The sequence below is a fragment of the Anser brachyrhynchus genome (genome assembly GCF_964034855.1).
Source record: "Anser brachyrhynchus genome assembly, chromosome: 16".
Taxonomy (NCBI): Eukaryota; Metazoa; Chordata; class Aves; order Anseriformes; family Anatidae; genus Anser; species Anser brachyrhynchus.
In genome coordinates, this window is record NC_137734.1 from 3871671 (window position 1) to 3889314 (window position 17644).

The 17644-nt window shown below is 40.5% G+C and overlaps 1 protein-coding gene across 5 annotated transcripts; it reads right to left on the bottom strand.

The window, feature by feature from the left end:
• Nucleotides 1–2908: 2908 nt before the first annotated feature.
• On the bottom strand, nt 2909–17580 carry MTG2 (mitochondrial ribosome associated GTPase 2). Of its 5 annotated transcripts, XR_013940063.1 has the most exons (8): nt 17227–17580; nt 15921–16068; nt 15192–15307; nt 14363–14581; nt 12748–12886; nt 6524–6708; nt 4680–4803; nt 2909–3350 (listed from the first exon to the last, which is right to left on the bottom strand). XR_013940063.1 is itself a non-coding variant. In XM_080558256.1 (7 exons), exons 1-6 carry the CDS (start codon nt 17398–17400, stop codon nt 6527–6529), a joined length of 978 nt encoding a protein of 325 aa, XP_080414382.1. In that variant the 5' UTR covers nt 17401–17580; the 3' UTR covers nt 2909–4803; nt 6524–6526. The 5 variants fall into 5 exon arrangements, 3 of the variants coding, with proteins under 3 accessions (XP_080414382.1, XP_080414381.1, XP_080414383.1); XR_013940064.1 differs by having other exon boundaries at nt 4680–6708; XM_080558256.1 differs by having other exon boundaries at nt 2909–4803.
• Nucleotides 17581–17644: the final 64 nt, after the last annotated feature.

Consider the following 17644-nt stretch of genomic DNA (forward strand, 5'->3'; position numbering starts at 1 on the left):
CCTAAAAAAGACAAAGTCAGAACGTGAACAAGAGACTAATTTCCAGCTGTGTTTCTCTTCTTTTGTTCACAAAGAGAGGACTACTAGATCATTCAATCTGATAAAAGAAAAGTTACATTACTTTAAATTACACCTAAAGAAAAGGATGGAGGAATCGTTTCTGTCTGTTTTACCTGGGATTCAAAATAGCAGGTAATAATCAAAACCCTTCTCTATCTGTCTGTATCCTACGGTTCTAAAAGATGACTTCTGATACTTACCTGAACTTAGCTGTAAGTGATTTTACTCATTGGCAGATTTTACAGGGAAGATACTTCTATTCCTTCCTCCTGCCTTGCCAAATACAAAAGAGAAATAAACTACTTATGCCTGTACGTGAGGTCACACCTGAGCCTGGTTTTCAAACTCAGAATGTTATCAGCTGGTTTGAAGTTTCAGGGTAGCTGATGACTAATTCAAATCCTGTAAAAGGAGTATTGGAATTCTGCTGCTTTTTACTGTTTGGAATATAAATGTCTATATGCATTTGGAAGAGGCAGGGACTAGGGAGCACCTAGGCATAATCAAATATGAACTGTGAAAAAGCATTACCATTAGGCAACGCAGGGCTCCTCATCAGCTAACCTACCAAAACACACATTTTCTGCTACCATACCTGTTAAAAAAGTTGCCCAATTCCTATCGTCTAGACACAAAAAAAGCAGACAGGAGCTGTTTAAAAAAAAAAAAAACATGAAAGATGACTTGCTGTAATTATGAATATGCATCAAGGATTTGTGGAAGCACATAGGCACAGAGGAAAAAAAAAACAACTATTTCCAGAGAGAAGGATCCAATTTATGCATGGAGTGTTAGTAAACAGTATTCATGCAGTCCTAAATTGTACTCAGGAGCTTTTTAAAGAAACAGGCTAAATGACTTACTGTAAGACCTGTTTGGAGGCAATGTCAGCTCCCTTAATACAAATCTACACTCCATTAACTAGAGGATGTAAAGGGCACAATAACGAGGTCTGTGGTCCTTTCACAGAGCAGTGTCTGCATATCAATAAACTATCAAAGAACATTTTTCAGCACAGCTACTTTCTTTCTGGCTCTGTGATGCTTCCTCCCTCATCACCAATAATGAAATATCTCTTCCCACAGATAGAAGATCCTTGCTCCCACAGCCTCTCTTCAGTGCCCTTCCTCAATTATGATTCCTTATTTGTTCTCGCCAACCTGTAGTTATATAAATTGCTGCATTGTTCCAGAGACATCACTGAAGCTTCATTAGCTCGTGTAGGAGGCTACAGAGGAAGAAACAATGCAAGAAGAGCTTTTGTTGAAAAACACCTGTCTGGGATAATTAATGAGACTTGCCAAGAGGGATGTGCTTTGAAATCAGGAAGATGTGATTATATTTTGATTTGAAAGAGTGCTAGTGTTTTCCTTCCATGTTTGGAAGGAAACAATCTCATAACAGAACTAGGACGGAAAAACACTAAGTTAAGTTCATTCACAGAGAGAAGTTTAACAATGCGGTTTCTAAGGGGGAGGATTAATTTTTCATAGCCCCAGCCCCAGTGCAGTGATACCAGCACAACTTTGAAATGTGGATCTGGTCTTGAAAGAGACCTTTCTCCTCCACTCTACTGAAATTATTCTGCAAATAGATGGAACAGAGTAAGGAGTATTTTTATATTATTTTTACTTCTGATCTAGGAAACACAGGCAAGAATAAAAACACTACCCACCCTGGATGAGTGCCAAAAGAGGGAAAAGCTCACTTGGGTTCTGACACCACGAAACTAGCATTTCTCACGAAAGATTTCACAGATGCCCTTGTAGATAGCAGGAAGCTCATAACGCTGCTGTGTTCCCTTATCCTTGAAGGAAACCTCCCTTTCCTCCATACCTTTGCACAATGTATTTTTCTGCCAGTACAGTTGTATTTGCAGCGTTAAGGCGATATGCTATTATTACAAAAAGCAATCAGGAATTCTGCAGGGTGAAAGCTATCATCCATAACCTGTTACCACAATTTGATGAAGATATTCAGCTACTGTGGGCACTCACTTAAATCCCACCGCTGCCTGGGGAAGGGAAGACTTTTACACACCACAGAGGCAAGAAAACCAGGTCTGTCAGCAACCCGCTCTTGTGAGCTCAGGAATGCTTATGACTCATTAAATCAGCACCACTTTTGTCGCTGTAGTCCAGGATGCATGAATACTACTTATTACTAGGTATTTACAAACCACACACTTTTACTCCATAATTTACAACCTGTTTGCACAGCCTGAATATAAAAAGGAACCAATATTTAATCCAATTACCAAGCATTATCGGTAATGCTATGCATACACATTTGTGGGGGAAGAACAGGACTATTATTTTTCCATTTGTAAAATTCTACAACTTGATACCATTTTAAAGTGACTCAGATACACCAGGCAGGACTTTTTGTTGACATGTAAAGGCTTTTCTTACACATCAGAAACCTGCCAGTAATTCCTAGGCCCCCTGCCATACCGGACAATGATCACACATTAGAGATGGCAAGGCAGTGCCATGAAGTAGGTAGGTGTGGTGCGTGTGTACAAACACCACAAGCATCCACCCTGTGCACATAAAGGTAAAGTTCACGGCAAAAATAGTTTTTATAGGCAGGCTGTGCCCACAAGCTGACACCTGTCCTTTTAAGCACAAAAATGCATCCATGATGTGGCACTGACTTCTGAATTCTTTTTAACACAGTATCCCGGGATTCAGCAGCACAATTAACACTGAAGGAAAACTGATTGCCGTGTAGTTAATAATCTCAATTCAAGATATCTCTCTGAGCATTCACAAACAAGCTCTCTGCTAGAAGGGCAATGACAGTCCTGGCAAATACTTTAGCCATTAAGTAACAGCTCACACACAGCTTTAGTCGTTTGAAGCTGTTTATTGAACAACAAACAATGACGGGAGTTGCATATATAATTCCTTGAACATGAGGTTGCACATACACCCTGCAGCGTTCATGAATTGATGACGGATTGACAAAGCAGAGCTATTACCCTCCATTATGAAAATAATTTACTCTCTAAAAAGCACAAATTCAATAGGCCATTACAGCTAAAGCACTGTTTAATATCTCTGATACAGCTTGTATTCAAAATATACAGGGATAAAATAATATGTGTAATACTTGCATGAAGCCTATGTTAAGCAGTCTCATAATCAGGAATTAAGCTGTTATTCAAGAGCTTTCATGAAAGTAACAAGTAGGGAGATCCTTTGTTGTTGCTGTTGGTACTTTATGTGACAGTTGCAAAGTGCTCCACAGAACCACATGGACAGAAGAATGCCGACACGTAGCTCCTTCTAGAGTAAGGTAAAGACTGAAGTCAAACGAGCACAGATGATGGACACTGCACGTACAGAGCAGCACAGCAAATGAAAACCTCAACAGAGGGCCAAAATGCCCAACATATCCCTTCTGAAATTCTCATCAGAAAGAACTCATGCAGACAGAAGCATGCAGAACAGTTCATAAGGAGCTGAAATCCCCCAGAAATTCCTCCTCAGAAATCCCACAGGGCTCCTGAGTGGTTTCAAAGCGGCCATCTCAAAAATGCTTTCTGAAAACACAGGTCTGAGTAATTTCCTTGGAATAAACTAGAAATACGACCTTTTTCACTCATCTCTTGAGAGCTAGCCCCAGCTGAAGTGTTGAACAAAAGATTAAGAAAGTGGAAATCAGCTATTTAAGGTCATTACGATCAACTCATCCGAATAACTGTGTTTTCACCTCAGCAATTAATTCGCCAGGTACTCACTTTTATAGAGTGCCATTCAATCACAATTCATAAATAAGGACATTTTCTAATCAATATTAACCACTCACAAATCTGGCACGACGGGGTATGAAATCAGCAAATAATACAACAGAAGAATTGCCTCCTCCACACCAAACCAACCCAAAACATGAATGTTAGCTAGTCTAAATGCAAGCTAGACAACAGTGTCTACAGAGGTATTTGTTTTGCTAGGATCTACCAAATTGTGTTATAAAAATTGGTATTTTAAGAAGAAGAGCAAGCATAAAATATTTTTCTAAATCTGAAAAAGTTTATTATTTATTCCATGACATTTGTGACCCTCTGTAATTATTTCCTTCCTTAACATGGAAGCACCGAGGCATTAATAGCATTCCCACTTTCACACTAGTATTTTTTAGTTTGAATATTCACTAAAAGCAAATTTCTAATTGTATACTCATTAATCAAGTGATGAATGAAGTGACCCAGTTAGTTAAATGCATCATTAGTTTTGTTCCAGACTAAGTACATTACGAAATTGACTTGTGTAGCACTAACTTCATTTAGATTTAGTATACCATTCTAGAACTGTTCTACATCGATCAGTTTCCTAAACCACTTGAATACATTTAGCAAGCATTAAAAAAGCAATCGTTATCTTCAGATCTTACATGAATGAGTAGCACCAGTTAATAAGCTGCACGGGTTGATGTGGCAATATTGTTGCCCTTCTACAAATCAAGTTTTATTTACCATGGAAAAAAACCTGAATGCCTTCAGAAAAAAATAGGAGATACTGAAGTCAGCTCACAGAAAGCTCCTAAACACTAAAACGCACTGCAATACCGTGAATATGGATACTGAATATGGCAAAATGGATACTGAAGAATACCTCACAAGAGTATTGTCAGTTCTGGGGAAGGCAGATGTGAAGCAGCACACACAACTGGCCACCTCTTCTATAAGTCAGGTATTTCTGTGCTTCTCTGTAAACACCCAGGTGAAGTGCTTTGAAGCTACAAATACAAACGTGACATATCTGGTCAGCTCTAAGTTATGCTCGTACAAGGCTTCTACAAATAAAAAATAGTGTTATTGTAGGGCTAGCACTATGCTCAAGTTTTTCCAAATTCCAGGCCCTCTGTCTTGTCACACGTTTCCTGTGTGACTTTACAAGTCACTAGGGTACAGATCCATGTGGATATTTAAATACCAATTTCCTAAAATTTAGTGGGACATAGGCTTCTTACAGCTAGATTTGGACCTCAGTCTTCTGTGATTCAGTTTCCACCAGGAAAAGGTGGTTAATGAATCAAACATAAGGTACTGTATTAAAATTAGAAAAAAAAGGAAAAGGCAGGATGTAAAACATCAAATTTTCATCCCTCAAAGCCATTTTCCTGACGGCAATATGTCAATGAAGCTGCAAAATTTCTGTTGATATAGAAACAGAGACATCTTCACTTACAAAAATGAAACAAGTTTTGTGTATCTATAGTTAGACGGGTTGGTTGGTATGGACCTTTCAAAACTAGCATAGACTTAACCCATCACATGGATGTGCGAGCTTCAAATCCACAACTGCTGGCACCGAAGTTACATTTAGCAACTCTTACCAGTTTTTGTTTTTCTAGACAGAGCTCACTGTCCCAATAGTAGTTTGTTTGAACTGATGTTTTAAACTTCTATTACATGCCTGGTGTGTGGGCGGGTAAATGAAGAAAACAAACAATTTCTAAAATAATCCAGTAAAAACGTTGATTTCATGCAGTGACCTTTTACCAGGTTATTTTTTAAATGTGATAAATGTGTGTCCTGTCTGGACAAAGCAAACTAGCTGCCCAAACTCATCTTCCTGATTTGTAACAGAGGAAAACAACAGGAAATGAATAGCCACAAACCAATATGATTTCATGAATAAGATAATCAAAATATGGATACTTCATCTGTAATATCACAGATGTCTTCTTGACAACCAGTGTTTTAGCAATTACATTGCCTCATGCAAATATTTTTCTTCATAAGCATTTTCTACTTTTAGTGGAAGACTAATTTATCTAGATTTAGACAATGAATAGCTAACTTCTGTCAATGGTTGATCAGTGTGTGTACAAAGGATGTACTGGGTGGGGATTCACATGTCTTTGGAAAACAGTGATGTTCCAATTTCAATGGGAATTAAGCACTGAGGAAGCAAACGTCAAGATTCAAATGAAAAATCTTTAAAATTATGACCAAGCTTTTCCACGGTATAACCAATCCAAGCCCTTTATGTTTTCTAAAATGCTGACTCTTCCCTATACATTTATTGGCTGTGCATTTCTCTGGTTACAAAAATAAAAAGGCACCCGCTACGGATTTGAATAACAGGAGATAATTTGTTCTGCAGGTAGTTTTTAGCTGTGCTTTTCAATCAGTGTTAATATGTCTGGATCTAAGTGCATTTCTGAAAGGTGATTTAATCTGCATAAAACGTTTTCAGCCTATGTGAATAAGCACAAGACTCTTCATGCTTTGTGTGTCTTATTCTACCCAATAACCATGACAAAATGACGGCATTTGAGCACACTGCAGTGCTGTATTTTGAAGGAAAAACGCAAACAAAACCCCCACAAAAACAACCAACAACCTGGGCCTGGGTCACCAATGCATTATGCCAGAGCGACTCCAATTAAAATTAATGGAATGTTACCAGAATAAAATGAATTGTAACAAAGTAACCAGTCATACCATTACCTCTTACTGAAATTGAGCACGCAGAGATGAGCTAGTTATTAAACCGTAATTATATGGTTTAGTAGCACGACTAGCCTTTTGTCTTCGCTCCAGGGAAATCCACATGTAACGCAGGAATACTTCCATCTCGGTGACAGGAAGAACCAGCGCCTCGCAAGGAACGCACACTTCAAGGAGTCCAAGTGCTACTCCGGATAAACAAGGGCAGAGGGAAAAAACAAACGAAAAAATGGAACAAAACCTGCAAACCCGGTGGATAAGGCACCAGACTCCGTTAAGGTCTCTTTGGACAATTCTATTTCAATCAGGAAAGAGGAGATGGAAAATTACTCTCTGGGGAAAAATGAAGGACAAACACAATCTCAATATTAAAACGAGCTCGATAAAAATCTCCCTGCCTTTGTCCTACCAGCTATGCTTTATACCTCAGAAAAATGGGCACATACCACATAATAAATTTCAGAACTGCACATAGAAAAATCAGGAGTGCAGCCCAAAGGTAGCTTTGTTCTGTTATCAAGAGTTACCAAATCATCCCTTATCATTATTGGCACACGTATATAACCTGCCCTCCAAATATTAATAACTTCAGTCTTTCCAGACCTTTGTAGCGTGGGCACAATTAATCCCTGTTTAACAAGATGGGGAAACTTGTTAATGGGGAACAGCCTTGGCAACTGCAGTATGGAAGAGAGAAGAAAACAAAGCCGGTTTTTAAAGGCCAGGCACACGGCAGTATTGGGGTGAAGTTTTAATTTATACCAAGGCCATTTTCACAGTGGTAATGAATTTCATCATTAACGGAAGCAGTCCACATCCCCATCCATTTAAAAATAAAATACAACTTCCAGAGAAATGACAGGGCTGCGGACCCACTGAAGAGATGCTAAGCTCAAAGCTTACCAATTCTCCCTGTGCACGCTGTGCAATAGGCCCAATAAAGGAGATTACCTCTCCGCTAAAGCCACACCTCTCACAACCTTTATGCAAGACAAAAATCTGCAGATTACAGACTAGAGTGTCCCCCCAGAATAAGAGTTCCCCATGTAAAGGTTATCTTGCTGCTAGTAAAAGTTCGTTTTTACACAGCAATGATTTCCTTACAGTGATTAAACCAAAGCATTTACTCCTTGTCTTTAAATTTCTGTTGCAGAGTTCACAGTTCATACAACACAACAGCATTCCAGACCTTCCTGCCCCCTATTTATGTTCCACCTGCCATTCAATTAACGACTCATTTGAGTTGCACACCTGCAACACACCGAGCCTCTGGCCCCAACATTAGCTTCACATTACAGGTGTCAGCATACCAAGGAGCTCATTTAGCAACATGATGTTGAAGACAAGACAGCAAAGGAGTTCAACTGGTGTTCTGCAACCAGTTGTTCGTAAATGTTTGTACAAACCATGACAAAGTCCTGTTCTACTACCACTTGTATCTGTTTCATAGCCACTCCTGGAAATCTGTAATTTGAGTCAGTTTGTTTATAAAAAAAACATAAGCAAACAAACAACAAACAGCTTACAAGCCTTTAAACACACCTGAGTCAGAGAAGCTATTCACTTACCACAAATTTGCCTAAAAATAAAAATCACTATGAAGAAAAATCACCTAACACACACACAATAGTGAAAAAAGTAAGTTCAAAACCATTTCCTTGCAACAGAAAATGAAATCCTGAGACCAAATGAGATCTGATACCTCTGGTAGCCTTCTCCCTGCCCCCAAACCTCATAAATTGTTTGTTACAATAAATCAAGAGAAGTGATAGTAACCCAGCTTCACCAGTAGTAACAGCAAAGCTCTTCAGCCCAGGAGAGCAGCACCATTTTCCATTCGCCTTTCATCAACCACAGCTCTTTTCAGAATTTCAGGTGCTGTGGGGGCTTTTCATATCTTACTCCCACATCCCTCCCGTGACATTTCAGAGACTGCCTGGTTTGCTTCTCTCCCATTTCAGATTTCTCCGCTCCAAACAACTGTGACACAGGAGGGTGGGCAGGCTGCCCACAGCTAAGAATACCACTAGGTCCCAGCCCTACTGCCCACCGACCAGCCAAGAGCAGGGCAAAACACGACGAGGAGGCTGACACCGCTGTAACACGGAGCATCTGGGTGCACCTCAAAACACCCCCACCAACAAATCATGAATAAGAGGTGCTTCTAACTGCTAGGAACTCCATTTGCTCGTATCACTGATTACTGCCCTTCTTTCTCTTCATTCTGGGGGCTGTTTGGGTGCCACTTTATACTTCAGTCTTTGATAACCTTTATGTAAGTGAAAGGTACGCAATCCCTGCATTCAAGCAAGCGGAAACCTACCGCTGTTGCTTCAGTATCACACCTCTAAGCATACCTATTATCAGACTGTACCTGGTACCATTCCTGCATCTCCTGGTCCTCGCTGAGACCCTGAGCAGAAATGCTAAGTGCAATTCCAGTGAGTCTCACTTTTACTGCTGGCAGTACACTTCATTGCAAAGATGTCCTGCCTTACCTTAAAAATATTATGCTACACGAAAAAGTGCTTAACAAAACAGCGTAAGTAAAGCAGACTGCAAACTAGGCCATGCTTAAACACACTGATCCAATACATTTTACATAATGGACTGCAGTGAGTCCTCAATAACCACATGTTTAAAAAGTGTGATCGTTTTTTGTGGTTTTACATCAATATTTCTTTTTCTGTTCAATTGATGCTACCTACACTTTCCATGAACCTACAAAGGGGGAGAAGATTACAAATAAATATAGAAAAAACAATTACCTCTAAAATACTCCTGTAATCATTTACTAAAAATCGTATCAAAAAAGATGAGGAGTACTAGAATGGCAAAGTGCTAAACTCAATTATAGTTCAAGCTTCTCTATGAAATATTAAATAGACTGAGCTTCAATTTGCACTAAAATAAGGCCTATTGTCAGAATGAGAAAAAATCCCCCATCTCTTTCCTCTCGACAACTTGAAAAGCACAGACAACATCAAAGGTTTCAGTAAAGGAAAGCAATAGCTACTTAGGGAAAGTCATGCAGAAGAATGTCACAAAACCTCTCCAAAACCTAAAACAAACAAAAAGAACATGCTCCCCCTCCAAAAGGGGGAAAAAAGCCTGCAGCGCATCGTTCTTCTCTGAAACCATTCACCCAGTTAATCTGAATATTTTTTTTCCTCTTCTCCTACAAGTGGGATGCGTTTCCTTTATAAATGCCTTATTTTCAGCAGAAACAGAGGTTACTCCTCAGTTCTGTACCACATAAGAATTATTTACAGGAGATCTTCACGCTAATGCAGAAGGAGCACTATGGAGAAAGGTGAGCTATTAACTCTGCGCTGGGCTGAGCAGCACGCAGTCACACCTTTTGTTTGCCATTAACTTAGGGACCTCTACCATGAGGTCACTTTGACAGAGATCTATATGGACTGCAGAAAGTTCCAGCTCCTACAAGCAGTTGGTCCAGTGACAAAGCTGGAGCTATTTGGCACTTTCCATCAACAGATGAAGGGATCCGCGCTCCTGTAAAACCTCTTTGAAACTTATAAGCCTGTGGCTAAGAACTTGGTCTGTCATCTCGGAACAGGTGGCTGAACACGTTAAGAACAAAGAAACCAATTACACGATCAATGGGACGTTCTGTTAAGCTGTCCAGCATCCCGCTGCGCTGTTTGCACATCGCTCCACAAAACACTCTCCACTCTCAGCGCTAAGGCTGCATGAGTGCTAGGAAGGCAGTGAGAAAGCTCCGAGTACAGGGGCTTTTAAAACGGTCTCTGTCATTCCCAAACACGGCAGAACGCTACAATGCAGTCAGAGCGCTGAGTACCTGTAAGTACTGAACAGCCTGCAAAGCAGCTACCCCAGCTTTTGTGTTTGGACAACCTTCAGGTTTTATTAAATATGGCTGAAAAGCATACACGAATAGAAGAGAAAACCGGTGAGGCCTAAAAGCGCCACACAAAACCAGTCGGAAGGACAGAAGTAAATACTCACTTCCACCTAATTCAGTCTGGGAAATCCCTGGGATGAAGCAAGTAGGAAACAAAACACGAGAGCAACTCTAGGACTTAATACTTCTGTTTTCATTTTTTCCCTGATCGTATTTATAACGATATCACTGCTTGTTATGCATAGATTGCTTTTTCACATCTGATCAGATACAAGTACACAGAATGTGAATTTAAGAGACGTAATTACCTATTTTGACAATTTTCTTTAATTTAAGAATCTGACCATTTGAGTTAACCTTGCAGTTCAGAATAAAAACCTGCTGCTCTTAACGAGAAGGGGCAGGCACCTGCTTTCTTACACACACGTAGTTAGTTCTAACTCAGTCGTAATCACAGATCTGATCCCAACGGCAGGAGGATGAGTTGAGTTTTAATACTGAAACTGAACAAGACTGCTCCCTTCCAGTCATAGTCAGAGAGTTATGGGGAAAAAAAAAGACATCATCCATGAAAGCCAAGAAAGCCAGCGTTTTAAGGATGCACCATTCAGATGCATTAATAAAGCATACGAGATGAAATTAAATAAATGTGCAAAGTGACAGAAACAGAATTATCACCTTTTCTGTAGTACACATAAGAAAGAAGTTAGAGGAGCACTGCAGCTTTGTTTTCTTTAAACACAGTAATTCCCACTAGCGGTGATACAGTACTAAATATGACGGTCAAAAAAAAGAAAAGAGAGCCCACATCAAATCCTTAAAGTACTGCATTGTTCTTGTGTTTGGAATATCTAAGTCTAAGACTTCTCAGAACATTACTTAAGATTCCTCAAGGAAAGTAGAGAGCTCAGAACTGAGTCTCAGATGAGCGTCCTGTGGCTAGTTTATACAGCTATTTAGCTGCTGCCAACATTTAAAGATAGATATTTATGCTAATGAGGAAATAATGTCAATCATTAATTGCAGCTGTTTCACCACATTCATCCTCCAAGACACTAAGCACCTGTACCTCCTCCTCCGAGGGGGAAAAAAAAGGAAAAGTTTGAGACAACTTAAAGTCGTTATGGTACAGAAATAGACAGGAAGGACGACCTTATTTTTATTTTAGAATCTTTGACAAACAAAAATTGAGACTTCACATCATTCCAATTCAGAAAGACAGCCAACATACCCTGCAGACTGTGAATTTCAGTAATTTCCACCAGATATTCTTTTATTTCCACAATTAACTACCTAATGCCAAACAAAATCCCAGTTTCCAAATGAACATCCATCACGGTTAAAACTTTCAAATTTTGTTGGAAAACATTTGAGACACCTCAGAGGTGCAAAAAACGTTCCAACGAAGCACTCCAAAACACATCCACGAGCTGTGTCCAATGCATTAAAAACAAACAAAATACAATCAGGAAGAAAAAAAACTACACACAGATGTTGCCTAACCAAATGATGACTTTTTTTCCTTCCCGTAGAGTTCATAGTAGTTCTGCGTCCTACCACTTGACTGGCCTTTGCCCTCGTGATTGTTCTGTCTTCACATAAATGTCATACAGTTCTCTCAAATGCAACAACAGTTCCTCTAGGTTGTCTCCTGTCAGCGCAGACAATGCAATGACCCGGTCACCTATCTGCTCTTTAAGGAGTGGGAGATTAATCCTGGACTGAGCAAGGTCAATTTTATTCCCAACGACAACACAAGGCCTCTCCGACAATCCATTTTTATATTGTTCCAGTTCATATTTTAAGTCTTGCAGCTGAATCCACGGCCGAGGCACAGAGAGATCCACCACATACAAGAGAAAGCGGCATCGTTCGATGTGCCTTAGGAAGGCCACCCCGAGGCCCCTGTTTTGATGAGCACCCCGTATTAGGCCAGGAATGTCAGCGACTACAGTGAGAGAAATTTCACAGTGAATTGAACACATTCAACAACAACAAAGCCTTTCACTGTCCAGTGCAAGTACTTTTAGAATGACATCCCATCAATGAATCAATACCAGAGCATGCCTCCTGTTAAGTCTGGCTATCATGTTTTACAACCCCCAGATTTAGATTATTCCAGTGAAAACAGCATTCGGATTGCTAGCTTGATATTAGCGGCACGTAGAACTGAATGACAAATGGGCTTCCAGTTGTTTTCAGCTACATTAAGCTTGAGTTCTTGCTATTTCTATTGGACTTGAACAGAATTGCTAAACTTCCTCCTACAGCATTTCAAAGATAAAGCCACCTGACACAAACTGCTATCAAGGTACAGACTGTGCCCTGTGATTTTTACCTGCCACTTGTTCGTAGTCTTCATAGCGGACAATGCCAACGTGGGGGTTTAGGGTTGTGAATGGGTAGGCAGCCACTGCTGGCTTTGCGTTGGACAAGGCTCTCAACAGCGACGATTTCCCAGCATTGGGAAAGCCCACCTGGAATACAAGCATTTATTAAAGCCATGGTTCTAGGCTAATACAAAGGAAAAAAAAAAAAAAAAAAACAAACGAAAACTAAGCTTTTGCTAGATGTGGAAAGATTCTTCTAGCAAGAATATAACATTAATTTTGCATGCTCAGTTCTGAAAAGCAACTTGGTTTCCTTTTTTATTTTTCCTAACTCCTCTTATTTATTCCCATAAATATTAAAAAGGTCAAAACACAGAAGGATCACCTTATTTTTTTGTGTGCACGCAATACTTAAGTATTTATTTTGTTCTGAGTCAAAAAGGTATAGCATAAAATCTTTTACCCTGAAAAAAAATTATGGCTTTGTCTTGCAGTTCACATTTTACCTATTTTCTAATTGTGTGATTTATTATTTTCCAAAATAATTCAAAGTTAGTTTTGACCCTAACCAATTCAGTAACGTAGCTTGCCCTGTAACTAACCAGAACGCTTACAAGTCTGCAATCTTACAGCTCTCAGTCTTGATATCCAAGAACTTGGCCTTCCAAGGAGAAGGCAAGAATTTAAGCAAACCTACCCTGCAAAGGAAGTTCCTCTGGGATATCCTACAGTTGACATACCACAAATACACAGATGGCCAATAATCTGTAGATGAAAGTAGATCAAATCCTAGGTTCTCCCATCTACTGATGTCAAGCACACTGAATACTTGCCAGAGGAAATAAAGTACAGAATTTTATCAGATTTCCAAATTTGGTCCACTTCTCACGTTTTTGGCACTGAGTGTCCAGCTGGACATAGAATTAAATGTTTTGATCCACCAACACTAACTCTTACTCTAAATAAATTTGTGAAATTATGCTAGACAGTTATTTTGCCTGAACAACAGCAATAACAGTTGGCAGAACCGCGTGATTGTAACAGTTTTACCAAACAGGGTCAAAACGTTATCATACTTAAATACAAAATCAGGTTAAGCCCTAAATTGACTTAGCACTCTTGTCTAAATGGTATTTTTGTTTCAGAGGATGCTAAACCCAGAACTAACAAAGTCAGATGTTTAATATCTGAAAAAAAGTGAAAAAAAAGAGAAATATGAGTATTAACTATAATTATAACTTTTTTTTTTAAAGAAAAAAATATGAGAAAAAATCTAATTTAGAAGAGTTCTCCACAGTGTATTGTCCATCTGCAGATTCTGCAGACAAAGCCTGCCGTACATCATCAGTGAATCTGTTAATCACCGGTGAATCTTGAGCATTGCTTTTCTATATATACTGTTGATTTTAGCAGAAGTAGGATGACATTACGTAGCAAGACAGTGACAGCTCTGCAAATCACTTTGGACACCCTTCTACCAAACAACAGCAAGAAAGCATCAAGTTGCATCTCTAAACAAGCATGCCAAAAGGCTAACAAAAATGTTACCAGATGTTATTTCTTCAGTCAGTCAAATGTCATTGTACAAGGCTAAGGAAGTTGAAGAACCACTGCTGCACTCACCAGTCCTGCATGAGCTGTTGTCTTGAGTTCCAAATGGAGCACCCTTTCCTGACCTGGCTCTCCTGGAGTGAATAACATCGGAGCTCGGTTTTCATTGGAAAGAAAAAAGCGATTACCTTTCCCTCCAGCTCCTCCGTAAGCTGCAACATACTCTTCACCATGTTGCGTGAGGTCAGCCACAACTACCCCGTCCTCCTTAACCGATGTACCCACAGGGACCTTAAAATGAAGGGACGTGTCATTCAGAGTAATGCCTGCAAAGCCTGCAGCAGAGCTGCCTTCAGCAGGCCCAGCTAATTTCAGATTTGTCGAACATTATTCCTCTGCTGGGCACCTGGCAGAACCCAGCAAGAAGCGTACTGCAAGAGGTTCACTTCCTGGACCAAAACAGCGCTGTCAGAATGCAATTCATTAAAATGTCAATGGTACCATAAACCACTTGCTCTCCTTTCAAGCACAGAAGCTTAACAATAATGAGCTTACAAACATATTGTAGGTGTGCACCAAAATGGGCATACTGAAGAAAAAAAATATATGAAAGAAAGTAAGTCTGCTCCTACTTAACAAATTCTGCGTTCTGCTTTCTCTAGGCATGTTACCCCAGAAGAGAAAACAAGTCAGGACAGCATTTTAGTCAGATGTACCTTCCACAGAAGTCTAATTTTGATGAACAATTTACAGCAGTTTGATCTGTCTGTGTGTCAACCAGCCCTGTTCCTGCGGGGACAGCATACAAGGCTCCTTGTAAAAATGTACAGGAGAATTTTCTCCCATCCACCATGAAAATCAACAATGTAAATATAAAGCTAACATAGCAGCCAGAACTTACCTTAACATACACACTTGCACCATTGGCTCCGTAACAGTTTTTGCTTCCTCCTCTTCCTCCACGAACACCCTGATAGAAAGGGAGGACTGAAGAAAGTGATTTCATTTGCTGATCGGCTGTAAAGCAAAACACATGGATCTTAAAAGGTGTTGTTTTAGTAGAACAGGCCAAGTAGAACAACCTCGTTGCTGTTCTTTCCTTTCTGAATAATGCATTAATACATATCCTATTCACTGTGTCAACATAGCATATCAGGGAATACTGATATTAATTTGAGTTGTGATGAAGTTCAACTGCCTTTACTTATCTCTTTAGGTTTGTTAACGATGCATTTCATTAAGTGGCCATTCCAAAATGGACAGAACCTTTACAAAATACTCTGGAAAATGCATTTGCCGGATTAGCAGATTTTGCAGGAGGGTGATAGCAGAAGCAGCTTTATCTAGCTTAAGAGTAAAACTTGTTGGGTTACCATTACAGTCAGGCACCAGCCACTAAAACTTCTGCAAAATACCGTGTTTTTTAAAATGCTTTCTAGGAACTCTCCTAAGGCCTTTGGTGTCATTTATGTCCTTTTTACCATGGCTCAGGACAAAGCATAAAAAACAAAGGCAGCTTAGAGAGAAATTACCTTTTTTTTTTCCTTTTTCCTTTTTTTTTTTTAAACTAGGGGAGTAAGATGTTAAAAGATAAGACAACAGGAGACAAAACAGATTTGTTGACTTTTACCTTTCAAAACAACATGACCTCCATCACCCCCATTTCCGCCATCAGGACCTCCAAATATTTTTCGAGGTTCGCTATAAAAGGAATGACCTCCGTCTCCTCCTTGTCCTCCAACCACACGCACTCTCCGGTGATCCACAAAATAGCGCGTCTGCAAAGAGGATGAGGTTTGTACCTTGGAAGTGCAGTTTATCAGAGTCACCTTCCAGCAAGCTGACTGTTCTACAGAATTTAATAATATGCAGACCTGCTGTTTTCTGTCATGACAAGTTCCGCTGAACAGGTGAAAAAGATCTCTGCTGTCATTCACATATCACTTAAATACAGCTTACTAAGTATAACACTGAAGAAAATTAGGTCTTATTTTTCAAATATTTTTAAGAACCACGTTAAAACATTGCAAGTACATGCCAGAGGTTATATTGATATAACCTAATAAAGCAGCTCAGATACCAGAAGTGCAGAATTCATGTTAGAAGAATAATAACAGGGAAAGTATTGTTTTAATACAGTTACATACTGCTAACACTGGTAGCTTAAGAGCACTACCACACTACAAACCGGAATCATCCAGTAGTTGTGTTCCTACACATGAAAATAAAATTGAAAAGAAATCTTTTTAAATGGAACTAAAATTTACAAAGAGGACATAGTGCCTGTGGGGGAGAGATGTTCTCATAGTGATTCACTGCCTTCTATACCAGGTGGTGAAAGTAATGCAAACTTCAATCTTTTAACAATTAAGAAAACTATTATAAAGAAAAAGAATAATCTTATTTGAAAACTGAGTAAGTAGAATTAACTTTAATGTAAGTCATAGCCAGTTACTTAGGGGGTAAAGAAGATACAGCATGGAGAGGATTCCAGGTTTTGGCCTTATTTCTGACACGAACTTGTTATCTGACTTCTGGCAAACCAACTGTTCTGCACTGCGCTTCAGCTTTCCTGTCAGCAAAGAAGGGTTTTGCTAATTAAATAGCCCAAGGAGTATACGTGGGATAAAGCAGCATTGTGATATCAAGCTAAGCAACTGCAAAAGTACAGAACTCTCGCATAACTCAAGTCACGCCATGCCCTGTGATTTCTTAAAAATCCTCTCTTAGAGAAGTGTCTGGCACCACCATACGGCAAGACGGGAAACTAACGCTGCGAACTGAAAGTGACGTATCGATCACTCAGAAATAACAAATTCTATCTAAGCCTAAACAGAAGAACACGAGGGAGGAGCTCTCCGCACATCTCGTACACAAAGCGCAGCCAGCCCGGCAGCTGATGCCACCCAGGACACGCCGTTTACCTCAGGACTTACCAATTTCCTTTCCGAAATGGCTCTTTTTTGCCTCAGCCGCCTGTTCTTCCCGCACGCGACGCGAGTTGTGGAGAAGGCCGGCCTCCCCAGCAGCAGCAGCCCCAGCAGGGGAGCGGCCCGGCCGCCCAGCACGGCCCCGCTCCGGGGCAGCGCCACGGCCCCACACAGCGCCATGGCTCCGCCACGGCCGGGACGCGCAGCCGCGGCCCGCCCCCGCCCCAGCCCCGGCCGTTGGGGAAGGGCGGGAAGGCGCCGCCCGTCGCCTCCCCTCAGCCCCGCCTCGGAGGCCGCTGCCCTCACAGCGAGCCCGCGACACCGACATAACGCCCGTGAGGGTGCCGCCGGGCGTCGCTGTCTGCCTCGGGGGTCCCCTTGAGCCTGTCAGCCCTCTCGCCTCGCCTCACGCATCGTTAATCGG

Excerpts from the sequence above, each read along its gene's own strand:
- MTG2 (XM_080558257.1), bottom strand. The coding sequence starts at position 17,400 with ATGGCGCTGTGTGGGGCCGTGGCGCTGCCCCGGAGCGGGGCCGTGCTG. Across the intron at positions 14,582-15,191 it reads GTGCAAGTGTGTATGTTAAG|GTCCCTGTGGGTACATCGGT; the intron begins GTAAGTTCTGGC and ends CTTCATTTTAAG. Across the intron at positions 12,358-12,747 it reads AGACTACGAACAAGTGGCAG|TCGCTGACATTCCTGGCCTA; the intron begins GTAAAAATCACA and ends CTCTCACTGTAG.